General features: G+C 37.6%; 1 protein-coding gene across 1 annotated transcript; it reads left to right on the top strand.

The window, feature by feature from the left end:
• The first annotated feature begins 227 nt into the window (after window positions 1–227).
• On the top strand, window positions 228–14,374 carry LOC134646664 (desmoglein-2.1-like). Its single transcript, XM_063500528.1, has 14 exons — window positions 228–272; window positions 525–650; window positions 1,345–1,500; window positions 2,561–2,699; window positions 3,154–3,323; window positions 3,675–3,809; window positions 7,244–7,429; window positions 8,840–9,393; window positions 10,414–10,556; window positions 11,491–11,712; window positions 12,242–12,481; window positions 12,793–12,926; window positions 13,189–13,497; window positions 13,613–14,374. The coding sequence occupies exons 1-14, from the start codon at window positions 231–233 to the stop codon at window positions 14,372–14,374; spliced, it is 3,318 nt and encodes a 1,105-aa protein (XP_063356598.1). The 5' UTR covers window positions 228–230.
• The last annotated feature ends 392 nt before the right edge of the window (window positions 14,375–14,766 follow it).

Here is a 14,766-nt window from a genome sequence, read left to right as displayed (position 1 = left end):
TACATGCTGTACATGCTTGTGTTAAATAAGGACACTAAATAGAAAGGGTCTGCACATCACAGAGTGTGTTCGCAGCACATTGTGAGGTAACATCATGTTGCCAAGCCCTATAGAGGGACGGACTTAAACGTGATGTGGGTGTGTCTTTACATTATTAGATTACATACAGCCCATCGGTTTGTTCTTTTTTGAAAACCTGACTCAACACATCCCAACGCTTCTCTGCACTCATGGCGGAGTTGAGACTACTGCTTCTATTTTTACTGGCCTTAGTGAGTATTCAGTCTTAAACTACTATCATATTAACATGCTAGGGCGTCCTTCTTCTTATTTAAAGTGACAAAACAGCACCATGAAGTGGTGCGGTCAGGTATTATTTATTTTACTGCCTAACACAGATTATTATTTATATGCTACAATCAAAGTTGGCGGTTCGCAGATAACACAGTGTAAGGAAAATAAGAAAGCCTAGCCCAGCGTTTTGTTGTGGACTGAGGGATTTAACTGTACTACTGCCATTACAGATGATGAGTTCTGAGGCCAAAGAGAAGAAGGTAAAGAAACTGAGGAGGAATCGGAGAGAGTGGATTCTTCCTCCTACAAAGCTGATGGAGAACATTGACTACACCCATTTGGAACACATTGCAAAGGTCTTCAGCTCACTGAAATCTTTATAACATATACACATGTTATATGCACATTATATTTTTAAGCAGTGGCTGAGTGGCTTCTATCACATCATTTGGTGATCTTCCGCTACTTTAGGATTGCATGTCATGAACATTCCTTTAAAAAAGTCCAGTTGTACACACAGTTGAACACTTGAAAACAATCACAAGTCCTAGGTTTGCTAATTATAGTTTAAAAACACACATTGACCAGTGAAACAGCTGTCAGTGCAGATTTCCTATTAAAAACTAATTGTTAAAGGATTTGCAAATCCAATATGATCACAGTGATACATTTCAGGTGCATATACTCTTTCTTTTCAATAGTAAAATTAAAAGTTTAGACATCATTTATGTCTGTGCAGTATCTGTTGTACTGGCAGTGCTTTGGCATAGTTTTTGTATTATTACAAAAACAATTCCAGTAGAGAGTGAAAAACAGTTGTTGAAGACATACTTGCGCTTGCTAAAAAGTATAACAAGGAATATTTAAGAAGCACCCCAACCTGACATCACTGTCTGAGACTTAAGTTCAACTTTAATACTAGAACAATTTTTAAAGCATGACTAGATGTTGTGAAAAGACCATGTGATCATAATAATTACATGTTTACCATCTATTTTACCAAGTCTTACTATGTAATTTACAGTAATTTTTTCCCCTGTTTTATTTCAGATACGCTCTGATAAAGACAAATTTGAGAAGGTTCAATATTTCCTTTCTGGAGAAGGGGCGGATAAAAAACCATTAAACCTCTTTGTGGTGGACCGAGAGACTGGTTTTGTACGTATCACTGATATACTGGATCGGGAAAACTGCCCACACTACAATGTAAGTTTGTTTTGATGTTTGTTTCTTTCTTTTTTCTTTTCTGTTTTTTACTCTGCACAGTTTTCTTTCACCATTTTCTCTATTATGTAACACCAAACAATATCATGGAATTCCATTCCTGGTCTCAGCTCCACTTCTGTTAGATACAGACCTCAGGGAACGTATCCACAGCAATCACAGAAAAATAGAGTTAGCATTTTTGTATGGTTGAAAGAATGTACATTAGCTGCTAACATTAGCTACTAGCAGCTAAAATATATATTATGAATGTCAAACAGAAGTACAATCATTGCATTTATTTCTGGCCTTTGTATTTCACCAAAACTACTGGAGTCAATCATTGCCATCCATTAGCTAGGTGGCCAGGACTGCTGGTCATGCTGCTGTTGGATGACAGGCAGCTCCAACTGATTTGTCATTCTTACAATTGTAAGTCAGTCCCTTCTTCATGGCTTATCTTAAGCTTACACAATTTCTGATTGCTAATAGCTGGTGATAGCTCACTGATGCCAATTTGCAAACTTGCTTTGCAGCTTGTTTTATGAAGTAGGCCACAAAACCAACAGTTTCCAGTCCAGTCTTTTATCACAAGTCCACATAAATCCAATCTAAAATCAATCCTCCTTCTGATAAAATGTAATTATTTTTAAAAGCAAAACTATTCAGGCCAGGTTAAAAGTGTTTTCCTTTAAAATGTCCTTTTCTCTCACCGGAGTCTTCAATTTCAACCATCTTTAACCTGCTACAACTGTGTCCAATAGCCTCCTTCCTTCCTGTTTTTCTCCCTAAACTCCTTCTTTCTCTCCCCTTTATAGAGAAGGGCCCTATCGCACCAGATTACTATCAGATTGCAATTTACTCAAGAAAAGAAATTACTTTTCTTGAGTAAAAGTTGAACTTTAAAGTTGAACTTGAAGGTTCATTTTTAATCTTAGGCCGTAGAACTCCAGGTACAATCTGAAATTCCGAAGTCATTAATATAGCTTCTATATATAATTGTATTACGTATTAAAAGATACATTTTAAAACGATCTCAGTCTGTCATTCACAATTTACACAGCTAACAGGGATCGCTAGATACAGGAATGGGACCACAGCAGAGGATAACATCCCAATGACTGTAACAGTCCTGGACCAAAATGACAATCCTCCTTCTTTTGAGCTGCATACTGGAAACATTAATGAGGCAAGCAAAAAAGGTAATGATGGATTTTAAACACAGTTTTCTATATGTGATGGCATACAAATTGCATTTTAGCTTTTATGGAGTTCTTGTGAGAAAATCCCTGAAATCTGTCCTCTTCTGAAGATATTTCTTCAGCCTAGTAAGACTCGGAGTAGTGAGATGATATTGCAAGAGCAGTAGAGAGAGGGGGAGTCATGACAGACAGGGGAAAAGAAGAACAGAAGAACTCTGGGCTAGAAGCTTAACATTTCACAGATGACCCTCGACTTGCTTAGTCACAGCCATCCACATTATATTTACATCTTAAAAACTGTTGAAATATATCTGCGTTCTATAAGATCCAGTTGAAATTCATTTTGAGAATCAGCCTCTAACCTTTCTTTTTGTCACATATACAGTCTGCATATATTATGTATGTGAAAGTTGTTTGTCAAATGATCATGTTGAGCTGTTGTGCTCCACTGCAGGAACCTTTGTCATGCAGCTTGAGGGTAAAGACATTGATCAAGCTGGAACAATTAATGCAGAGATCTCCTACAGAATCATCAGTCAGAAGCCAGAAGGCACAGGTCACATGTTCCATTTAGATGAAAAGACTGGAAAACTGTATGTCAAAGAGCCCACGCTGGACAGAGAGGTGAGGCTAGCAGTCACTGCACATACAGCAAGACACATATATGCTTCTGCATTTTTGCACGAATTTCTTTTTTTAATTTCTTAATATATTTCTTAAATATATGCATTTTGATTCAGGCAACCTTTGTCAGGTACAATAAAACAATGTTCCTGGACCGAAAATGTAATTTAATTAAGATATTGGTAAGCGAAACTGTGCAGATGTCATACCTCCTAAACATGCAAAGGTGATTTTCTCATCTTGGAAGGAAAATAGGACCGACTGGACCGACTCATCTTAGCTTAGTATGATTACAATTCTTCTGTGGAAGTATCTGGATATAAGTCATGCGTTTTCACCTCCTTTTCACAGACTTATGACTTCTACAGACTGGTTATAAAACTAACTGATATGGGAGGAGCAGCAAGTGGACTAACAGGAACTGGAACTGTAGAGATCAAGATCCTGGACATCAATGATAACATGCCTACTCTGGAAAAATCTGAGGTAATGAATATGACCTTTACTTGTTCTTGAGGCATCCAAATGTATTCTTATATTATTAATCACTTTCAAAACAACTGTACGTAGCTGTGTCTGTCTCATTATTTATGGATGGCTTAAGTTATGAACTTTACGTTAGTGGTATCAAATGTGCTTTTCTTAAAAGCAGTGTGAATGGTGGCCCAAGCTGCAGGGAGTTTAGGAATATCCAGTAGCAGTTAAAGGCTGTTACTTCTGTATTCATTTCCATCTTCGTAGTATGAAAGTATTCATCTGCGTGTCAGACAAACTGTGGCAAAATGGTGTTTAAAAAATTCTTAAACTGTGTTGGCCCATTTTGGAAAGCTCTGGAGTTTGCTCTTTTGGACTGTCTATGTAATTTAGACATAGCTTATGGATTTGAAAAGTAATACAGGAATAAAGTTACCCTGCATTCTTTCTAATTGCCAAGGGGTAAGTCCCTTGGTAGCAAAAAAAAAGTTTCAGTTGTTGATTTATTACTTCAGAAAATATTTCTGTCACAGTCTGTCTGAGGCAGACTGCATGTATTGTCAAAAGAACTCAAACGCAGACCAAAACAGAACGTGAAAAGTGACGTGGATTAACAAAAACAAGCCGTTTATTAAGGCAAAGGGTATGGGTGAAACTAAACAAACTAAAAACATGACACTTGTCATGCAAGTTGTTCATGTTGTTCCAGGTTACTGTTATAAACAGATTTTAAGTCAGCTCTACCTTATTACTTATTATCCCTATTACTTACTCAGTATTATAGTGTACTAAATATGTAACGATGTCTGCTGTTCAGTTTTTATAGAGCATGCATCTTGTTTTAACAGTTAACCAAAACTAGTCAAGTCAAGTCAAGTCATCTTTATTTATATAGCACATTTAAAAGACATCAAGTGTCGGCCAAAGTGCTGAACAGAGGGATAATATAATGAAAGAATTAAAGTAGAAAGAAAACATTTTTAAAAAAGAATTGTAGGACATGTAAGAGTATATAGCATATAATGTACATGCAAATATGCACATACATATACAAAACTGTACACATTCACCCACAAGCACACATATGTGAACATAATGTATATGCACATACAACATCATCCAATAAGATAAGAGACCAAGTAGACAGAATAAAAAAGGATATCAAAGAGATCCGAAAGCCTTGGAAAATAGGTAGGTCTTGAGATTCGATTTAAAGACTTCCAAGGATGAAGAGGATTTTATGAAGGGGGGAAGACTATTCCAGAGTCTCGAGGCGGCAATGGAGAAAGCCCTGTCACCTCTAGATTTGAGCTGGGAGCGTGGAACTGATAAAACCATCTGACTGGAGGAGCGCAGAGATTGAGTGGGTAAGTGCAGGCTAAGAAGATCTGAAATGTAACCTGGAGCCAAACCATGGAGAGCTTTAAAAGCAAATAGTAAAACCTTAAAATCGATTCTATGTTTAACTGGTAGCCAATGTAGAGATGCAAGTACCAGGGTAATATTCTCTCTCTTTCTAGTACCCGTCAGGAGCCTTGCGGCTGCATTTTGAACAAGTTGCAGGCGGGTCAGGCTTGAGTGACAAATGCCTAAGTAGAGAGAGTTACAATACTCAAGACGTGACGATGTGAAAGCATGGATAACAGTTTCCAGGACTTTAGATGACAGGATATTTTTGAGTTTAGAAATGCTCCTGAGTTGGAAAAAACTGCCACGAACAACTGAATTTATTTGCTTGTGCAGCTTGAGAGTGGAATCAAAAATGAAACCAAGATTTTTTACATGGGGATGTACATTAGCTGATAATGGGCCCAAATTGTTTCTTATGAGACTAATAGAGTCCTGCTTACCGAAGATTATAATGTCGGTTTTGTCATGATTTAGTTTGAGGAAGTTCAGAGACATCCAGCAATGTATGTCGCTAAGACACTCTGAGACTTTCTGCAGTGTACTATCAGCACCTGGTTTTAGAGAAAGGTAGAACTGTGTAACGTCTGCATAACAGTGGTAAGAGATCTGGTGTTTCTGAAAAATGGAGCCTAATGGGAGCATGTATAAGGAGAATAAGACAGGGCCCAGAATAGAGCCCTGAGGTATTCCACAAGTGAGTGTAGCTGAGGAAGAGTATTTGTTACCCAGCATCACAGAATATGTTCTGCTGTCTAGGTAAGAGGCAAACCATTTTAGAGCAGAGCCTTGAATGCCGACACATGTCTTTAGACGGTTTAATAGGATTGTGTGGTCGACAGTGTCAAATGCTGCGCTCAGGTCTAAAAGGATTAAAACTGTACTTTTTCCAGCGTCAGCAGCTAGAAGCACATCATTGAACACCTTCAGTAGAGCAGACTCTGTGCTGTGGAAGGCCCTGAAACCAGACTGATATTTGTCCAGAATATTATGCGTGTCTAAGAATGAGGATAATTGGTGGAGGACAATCTTCTCAAGAACCTTAGACAAAAATGGCAGCATCCAAGCCAGGAGAAAAACTTCCAAGCAAGACAGTATTAGTGCCTCCTGCTATGGATGAGCACACCATAAGCTCAGAGATTCCAACAAGCCTCTTACAGCCCTATAAACCCTGCTTCCGAGTACAAACTACACTGTGTTCATTAAGGCTGTTGTCTTTAATTCTTTGCTCTAAAAATGCCCTAAAAAAGTCAGTGATCACTGTTTTATTACCACTATTAATCTGCAGCATGTTTTAAAGCAGACAAAGAGCGATTCAGATAACCCATTTACTTTGTAATAAATCAAGGGTCCAGTGTACACTGTCCGGGACAGGATTACCTGGGTCCTACCCTGGTGCCAGGCCTGTCAGGCCTGTAGAGTTGGAGAAATACTTTGAGAATCTCGTCAATCTCATCTCATGCCTTCTACAATAGAAGCAGAGTCTGAGGATGAGGGGACGGCTCGATTTCATCTTTGTTTTTTGTAGATGATGTAGTTCTGTTAGCTTCATCGGGTGGAGACCAGCAGCTTCCACTGCTGTGGTTCACAGCATGGCATTCTGAAGGATGGATTGATGGATAGCTCAGCACTGGGGTTATGATAATTATTGGTGAAAAAACTGAACTGCCTTTTTTCATCTGGTAAATACAAAACATCCTGTTTCAGAATGACACTGAAAAAACGGTTCATGAATTTTTTGCAGGATTTCGTTTAATCTAAAATGAACAAGAATGCTAACTGTGAGAGACCACCTTACATAGAAAGCTATAGAAAATTTAAAAAGGAACTATGTACAGTTTATCATTTCATATAATTACAATGTTTTTCTAGTCTTTTGAACACTGTAAGCACAATGATAAAGGAAAAAAAGTACAAGATGACAATAGGATAAGTTTGAATTACTAAAATAATGTATTATTGCCAGGCACTTAACATCTTATTATTACAAAAACATTTTCATTATGGGGTGTATCTTTAACTTGCTGTTCCAATTTCAGTATTCTGGCTCAGTGGATGAAAATGTTGACAATGTCGTGGTGATGAAAATCAAGGCTTTGGACAAAGACCAAGAATACACAGACAACTGGCTGACTCGCTTCACAATTTCCAAAGGAAATGAAGATAATCTCTTTTCCATTGAGACAGACAACAAAACCAACGAGGGCATCTTAAAGTTGATAAAGGTATTTAATACAGCGGGTAAACAACTACTGAACATGTCACCAAGTTTCAATATTTTCGATATTTCAGTAGCAACTTTATTAGTTTTAAAGGAGCTATAAAAGCATTTTCACCAGATGTCAGTCGCAACCAGTGTTGGTCAAGTTACTTGAAAATAGTAATTAGTTACTAATTATGGATTACTTCTCCAAGAAAGTAATCCTGTTACTTTACTGATTAAATATTTTCAAAAGTAATTAGTTACTTTATTACTTACTTACAATTTTTTAAAAAACATGATACACAACCAGAATATGTAATATTGAGAGTCATTATAACAAACAAAATCACGTTTTATTAGTGCAGTAACGCAGCATGCTTAAGGGAAAGTAACAGTACTCTTATTACTTTTTTTGCAAAAGTAATCCCTTCAATCGTTACTTGAAAAAAGTAATCAGATTACAGTAATGTGTTACTGCCCAACCCTAACCCTGACCCATGCAATTCATACCTGCAAAGAAAACAAACCATAGATGTAGGGACACCGCGAAAAAAGTCTTGAGCACATGAAGAAAGGGAGGTGCAGAAAGGAATGGAAAGTCATGACACCAGCTGAAATCTATCGGTACTTAGAAACAATCCTGCCCGCCTATCTGATAGCCTGAATGTTTAAGTGAGCACTGCTAGGGCCATAATCAGGAAGTGGAAAGACCATAGACCGGCCATGCTCCCCACGAGATTTCAGACAGAGTAAAAAGAATTATCAGCAGAGTTGTCCACTTGTAGAGAGCTACAGAAAGACCTGGAATCAGCAGGTACAATTGTTTTAAAGAAAACAATAAGTAATGCACTCGACCACTATGGCCTGTAGGCATGCTCACTGAAGAAAAAACATCTTGAAGTGCATTTAAAGTTTGCTGACCAACATTTAGACAAGCTCGTGACATCCTGGGAGAATATCGTCTGGTCTGCTGATGCTATGTTTGGAGGTCAAAAAGCACTGCATATCACCACATATATGTTATCGCTGTAATATTCTGGATCTTTATATATTGAGCTGTTTGTATATACTAGAGCTCTTTCTTAGATTTAGTATAATTTGGTTCAGTCTGTCACTGTTCTTAATGTAACCACATTTCTCATTTTTACACATAACTCAATACTTAAAACTTAAAACCATGAACATCTATATTTTGATTTCTCTACATGTGTGGATTAGTTGTTCTCAACATCTGGTGAGAATTTCATGACAGTAGCACCTTTAGAAATTGGTGACGTGTTCAATGTTTTACACTATATATTTGTATAAACTCGCTTCAAACATTTTAATTTGCAGCTAGTTCTGGGTTTGTTTCTTGAATGCATTTCATTTTTTTGTGTGTGTCTGTTTTCTCTCAAGTAACTCATTTGATCCTTTATCATTTATTTTGCAGCCTGTGGATTTTGAAGAAGTCCAGAAGCTTGAGCTTGGCCTTTTGATTGAGAATATTGCTCCGTTTGTGATTGGTAGTGCTATACAGATGGATGTGGATGTTCATGTTGGAGAGGGTGACCCTCTAGTTACTGGAGCTGGTGCCGGGGCAGGAGCTGGTGCTGGTGCCGGTGCCGGTGCCGGTGTGGGTGTAGAGACAGAGCTGGGAGTAGATGTGGAATTGGATGTAGGCGTGAGTGTAGATGTGGGCCTAGATCTGAAAGGCGAGGGGGATATAGGGTTGGATGCAGGACTTAAACCTGAGGTGGGGGCTGGCCCTGGAGTTGGCACTGATGTGAAGCTTAAACCAGGACCAGGAACAAAGCTGAAGCCAGATGCACCAAAAAGCTACCCCATTAAAATATCAGTTAATAATGTACCAGAGGGTCCAGCATTTATACCTGACACCAAGATTGTTCATGTATCCGAGGACCCAAAGGAAGCACCTAAAGATGGCAAGATCGCAGTGTTTGCTGCTACTGATCCAGATACAGGAAAAACAGCTGAAGATGTCAGGTTTGTCAAGTTACAGTAAAATCTGTGAGACTTATGTTTAATTGGCCATTGTTGTAAGACATAGTCAGTAACTGGACAGTCATCAACTTTCGACCTAGTCATAATGATCCAGTTTTCAGTAATTTCTATTAATGGCAAAGCTACCAATGATATGATTTATATAAAAAATGTCACTCATCAAACGCCTATTTAATTTGATCAAATCTAGTGCATAGTATAGCAGAGTGTAGCAGTAATGGCAATAATAATATAATGGCTAATGCTTTACATTAAGGTTTTCTAAGAACAGGCAGTAATGTGGTTAGAATTCATTACAAGATACATATTAACACATATGTAAATATTATGTGTCAAAAAGACTATAACTGGTTATCTAAAGTATCAATGATGAAATTTTTTAAACTTTACTAAATTATTTTTAAATTTGGTAACATTTTATGATTTTAGCTATAATATACAAGAAAACTATCCTAGTGAAGTCAAGAAATAAATTAAAGTTTTAGAAAAAGGAATAAAATAGAGTTTTTGTTGTTACTTGGTGCTATATGAACAAAATGAATTGAAAAAATTGAATGGCTGCATTAATCTTAATGAGGGCTCTTTCCTTACTTTTACTCTGGTAACAGCAAAAGTTGTTAACTGGTATAATAATACATTTACTAATCGTAGCAGGTAGCAGTGGTAGCTGTAAAAACAATAAAACAACGTTAACAGCTGTGTTCTTATTAGCATTTAAAATATCTTTGATGGGTCTGTTTAATCCTATCAAGACACACAATTATGTTAATAACATAAAGTCTTTAATGTAAAGCATTACCAGGTATGATTATTATTTATTATAATTAATAAAATAGTTAAAAGCTACTTTGTGTTAGAGGTTTTTTGTTTGTTTTTGAAGGTTTCATCTTTATCATAATGTTGAGCAGGTGTTTTATGTAAATGGGAACTTTTACTTCACTGCCGCTCGTTTTTACTGTACTGATGTTTTTTTTTCTTTCTTATATATGTTTTGCATTCCAGTTATGCCAAAGCTTATGATCCAGATAACCTGTTTACAATTGATGAAGGAACAGCTGAAATTAAACTCAACAAGATACCAGACAGGGAGTCATCTTACTTGAAGAATGGTACCTATATCGCCAAGATTCTAGCTATAACCAAAGGTAATTCTCTTGTCAATACTAAGACTTCATTGCTGCTTCCTCCACTTCTTATATTTAGGTTTGAAGGTTATCTTTTTCCCTACTGAAGGATTTCATTTCCGTTTACTACCAATAAAATATTGGTAGCAGCAACTCTTCAGACCTTACTTGAAAATTTTCATTGTGGAGGGTCAAGGAGAATCAGGTATTTAACCTATCAGGTTAACTAGCCCCTAGAATTACTGGGTTGTGCTTCTAGCCAAGATATTTAAGGCAGTAAAAACAACCTGCCTTCATATGAAGCCCTTATGTCATCAAACATTTTGGATTTGATCTTAAAAGCTTTTATTATCTTATTTCATATCTAAAATGATCAACATATAAGTGGAATCTAATTAAAATATTAGTTTCACCAGTCTCAAAAATGTGCTTAACTAATTTGAAATCAATAATTTAATTAATAACACAAACCAAAATGAACATATGAATAATTAGTAATGGATTAAAGGTCATCAGGGAATGGGAAACAGGAGGGAGACACAGCTGGGAGCATAATCAAACAGAGTCCACAGAGACAGTTCAGGAGGCCGACCCGGAAACTGAAATACTAGTAGAATTCAAATCAACAAGAAAATGTTTTAAAACTCTACAAACCTAATTCAATATTTAGGTATTGTCCTGATGCATGCTCAATCATCCAGGTAAGAAAATCCCAAAAAGCTGATTCTGTTGATCTGGACACTGAAAATGCTACGTCCAGATGAAAAGAATCAACTTTTCAGGTGCTTAGGTATAAAGCATGTATATGTACCCATGACTGGGTGTGAAAATTAGAAAGTAGAAAGCACTTTCTTCAAATTGAGTGGAAAGGTGCTATGCATACCAGTCCAGCAAATGGCAATCACGGCATTTGCTTCAAATTCTTACTGACATATTTACCGTATCTGCTTTTCAGACATGCCCTCAAAGACAGCAACAGGAACAATAGCCATTCAAGTCACTGACGGCAATGACCACTGTCCAACCCTGACTACACACCATGCCAGTCTGTGCTCTGATCAAAAATCTGTTTACATTACGGGCATTGATGAAGATGTTAGTCCCAATGCTGCTCCATTCACGTTCAGAATAATACCTGATGGGACACAAGGCAGCTGGGTTGTAGAAGTCATCAATGGTAAGAAAATCTGGTTTGGGTCAAAAGAAAAAATGGATACGTTTATTTTCGCCTCTGTCAGTGCGCCCCAGGGCAGCTGTGGCCACAATGTAGCTTGCCATCATCATCATCAGTGTGTGAATGTGTGTGTGAATGGGTGGATGACTGAACGTGTAAAGCACTTTGGAGTCCTTAGGGACCAAGTAAATCGCTATACAAATACAGGCCATTTACCATTTGAATTTAATTTATTTATTTATTAATTGTAGTACAAATTTTATTATTATAGTGACTTACCCTAAAGACTTAAGCCTTATCTATACAGTGGGGGAAATGAGTGTTTGATCCCCTGCTGAATTTGCAAGTTTGTTCACTTACAAAGAAATGAACAGTTTTTCATTTTAATGAAGAGAGAGATCATAAACCAAACATTTAGATTAAGAAAAAATCCATAAAAGTTGATGGGCACAGTAAACACACGCCTAAACCTTGTGGAAAGCCTTCCCTGAAGAGTTGACTTTGAAAACTCTTTGTGCTTTGTTATCTCCAGAGACAAGTGCTGCTATTCATTCCCATGTGCCACTATGGCCTGGACAACATAATCTCCAGGTAGAGGTGTTGGATGCCCAGGGTCTGTCTTGTCCGACCAAGGAAGTTTTTACAGTAAATGTTTGTACTTGTTCGGAAACAAAGGACTGCAGCCTGAGAACAGCAAGACTAGGAACTACATCATCTAAGCTTGCTGCACCAGCCATTGGCTTGTTGTTACTGGCATTTTGCTTACTACTATGTGAGTTGATTTTAGAACATCCAAGAATGATGCGTATAACAGGCCTAGTTGGGAAAAACGTATGTTTAAGATTTTCAATACATATTTAGGACTATTTTGTGTCTGTACAGCTATTTATTCTATAGTATTATTCAGTTCTATTTAAATGTAATACTAGTTTGTTGCAACTTATTGTATTTTTACCTACACTGAAAAAGTACTGTGCATAACAGAAAAAAGGTTTAAATACATGAAAAGCCTAACCTTTTACGCTTTAGTTTGAATCTTTACATTTGAATTTGAATGTTTTTATCTATTTTTTATTTGTGCAGTTATCCCATTTCTTCTGGTGATCTGTCAGTATGCAGGGGCAGACAAAATCTTTCCTGACCAATTTAACGAGCTACCATTTCTCCCCAAAGAAAACCTCATATCCTATCATACTGAAGGCATAGGCGAGGATAAGGTGGGCTCCCATGTTTGTCTGGGAAACTGTTTCTTATGTTTCTTTCTTTTTTTTTAAATACTCACAAATGCATAAAATCAGAAATATTTTTTGCTTTATTTAATGTGGATATGTAGAAAACAAACAGATTTTTAAGGAGGAATGTGAAAGCTTGTCAGTCATCCCTGATTCAACTTTGTTTTAAAAACATGATTCTGAAAACTGTATCAGAATCATTGAAGTTGTGTTCAAAGATAATTTTTTCTTCTTCTTTTACTTTTAGGAAATGTCACTCCAATGTTTACCTGTTATGCTCCAAAAGGTTAAGATGGGACAGTCGTCAAATTTCAACATGAAAAATTCAAACATAATGGAAATTGATGAGATACAAATCCAGAGCGAGCAGAAATATCAGGCAGCTGTCCAGACTGTAATGGAGGTTGACAATGCCTACACATTTTCAAGGGAATCAGTGAACCTTGGCAAAGGGCGTGCATCATTCAACAGAAAAGTGATTGGTATACAACACACAGAAGCCCTGTATGAGGACATAGCCCTCCCTGATGCTTTTCTCAATGATTACTACTCTCAGGTACTATGGTATAATAGCTATACATGCAATTATTTGTCACAGTATCTTCTCTTTGGACTCCTGTGTAATGAAGCTTTTGATGCCAATGACTGTTTTGTTTATTTGCCTCAAACAGAAAGCGGCATGTGCTGTTCCTGTGGAGGATTCCCATTTGGAATATGATTTCGAGGGCCAGGGCTCCTCTGCTGGCTCTGTGGGTTGCTGCAGCCTTCTGGAGGATGACAATGATTTAGATTTCCTCACTGAACTTGGACCAAAGTTCAAGACTCTGGCTGAGATCTGTATGTTTCCTACAGTGTCCCCCAAACCCATATTGGCACAAAATGTTGCAGGTGCTGTCAAAAGCACAGCTGATTTTGTCGAGCCAGTTTTTAAGACCAGACAGGAGCACATTGTTGAAACAAAGCATGCAGACATAAAAACAGAAAGAGTAACGTCAAATACAAATATACTACAGTCATCTGTCAGTACTGTAAGTACTGCCGCATCTATGACACTTCCTACCTCTAAGAGTACTAGTGTCAGACGTTCCTCTCATATTAGTCATTATGATAAACTACCCAGTCCAGTTCAGACTGTTTTACTACAACAGGAACCAATTTACTACACCAGCTCTGTATCACAACCCATACAATATGTAGTTCAACCACATCTACAGAACACACTTTTGTTAGTAGATGGCTCCAACGGGACCAATCGAATTTTTATCCAGGACATTGAGAGGTCAAGAAATCCTGCTAGCCACAGTGTTCCAACCAGCCCCATTGCCTTCCTACCCATCAGCCCAGCTATGCCCCTGGGCTCTACGGAGGATAGGAAACTAATGCAGCTAAATGGTCATTGTATGCCGAATAAGGATAAAAGTAGTCAAAAGTAGGAATTAGGAAGGCCAGTTGGAACCAATCTCATCTCAGGGCATTTTGCCAAGAGGTGTTATTCTGGTTAAAGAACCCTTCAGAGTGTGTTAGATTTGGCAGTCAAACAAACAAACAAAAAAGTTGGTGGTGGTTGTTGTTGTTGTTGTTCCAGTATGTAGACACGTGGAGTGCACATGGGCAGATGTGGTTAGGACCATTCAATGTTTTAAGAGGTTTGTAATGGTGGTAGTAACAAGGCAGACTTGTCCAGACGTAGTTGATCAAATCAGCATAACACTGCTCCAAGAAAATCTTCCATTGGTGTAAACAATGGCTGTCAGTAGCTGTCAACTGTATTCCAAAAACACATGAAGGAGTGGTAGACTGTGTGAAAGTCAGTTTCAAGCTTAAT

The sequence above is a fragment of the Pelmatolapia mariae genome, linkage group LG17 (assembly GCF_036321145.2).
Source record: "Pelmatolapia mariae isolate MD_Pm_ZW linkage group LG17, Pm_UMD_F_2, whole genome shotgun sequence".
Classification (NCBI taxonomy): Eukaryota; Metazoa; Chordata; class Actinopteri; order Cichliformes; family Cichlidae; genus Pelmatolapia; species Pelmatolapia mariae.
Note: the sequence above shows the minus strand (reverse complement) of the source record. Positions and strands in the feature narration are given on the sequence as shown.

What these genes read in the sequence shown, in the direction of transcription:
- LOC134646664 (XM_063500528.1), top strand. Translation starts at nt 231, where the DNA reads ATGGCGGAGTTGAGACTACTGCTTCTATTTTTACTGGCCTTA. An exon ending in TTCTATTTTTACTGGCCTTA is followed by an intron (nt 273 to 524) that starts GTGAGTATTCAG and finishes CTGCCATTACAG; the next exon opens with ATGATGAGTTCTGAGGCCAA. An exon ending in TCAATGATTACTACTCTCAG is followed by an intron (nt 13,498 to 13,612) that starts GTACTATGGTAT and finishes TGCCTCAAACAG; the next exon opens with AAAGCGGCATGTGCTGTTCC.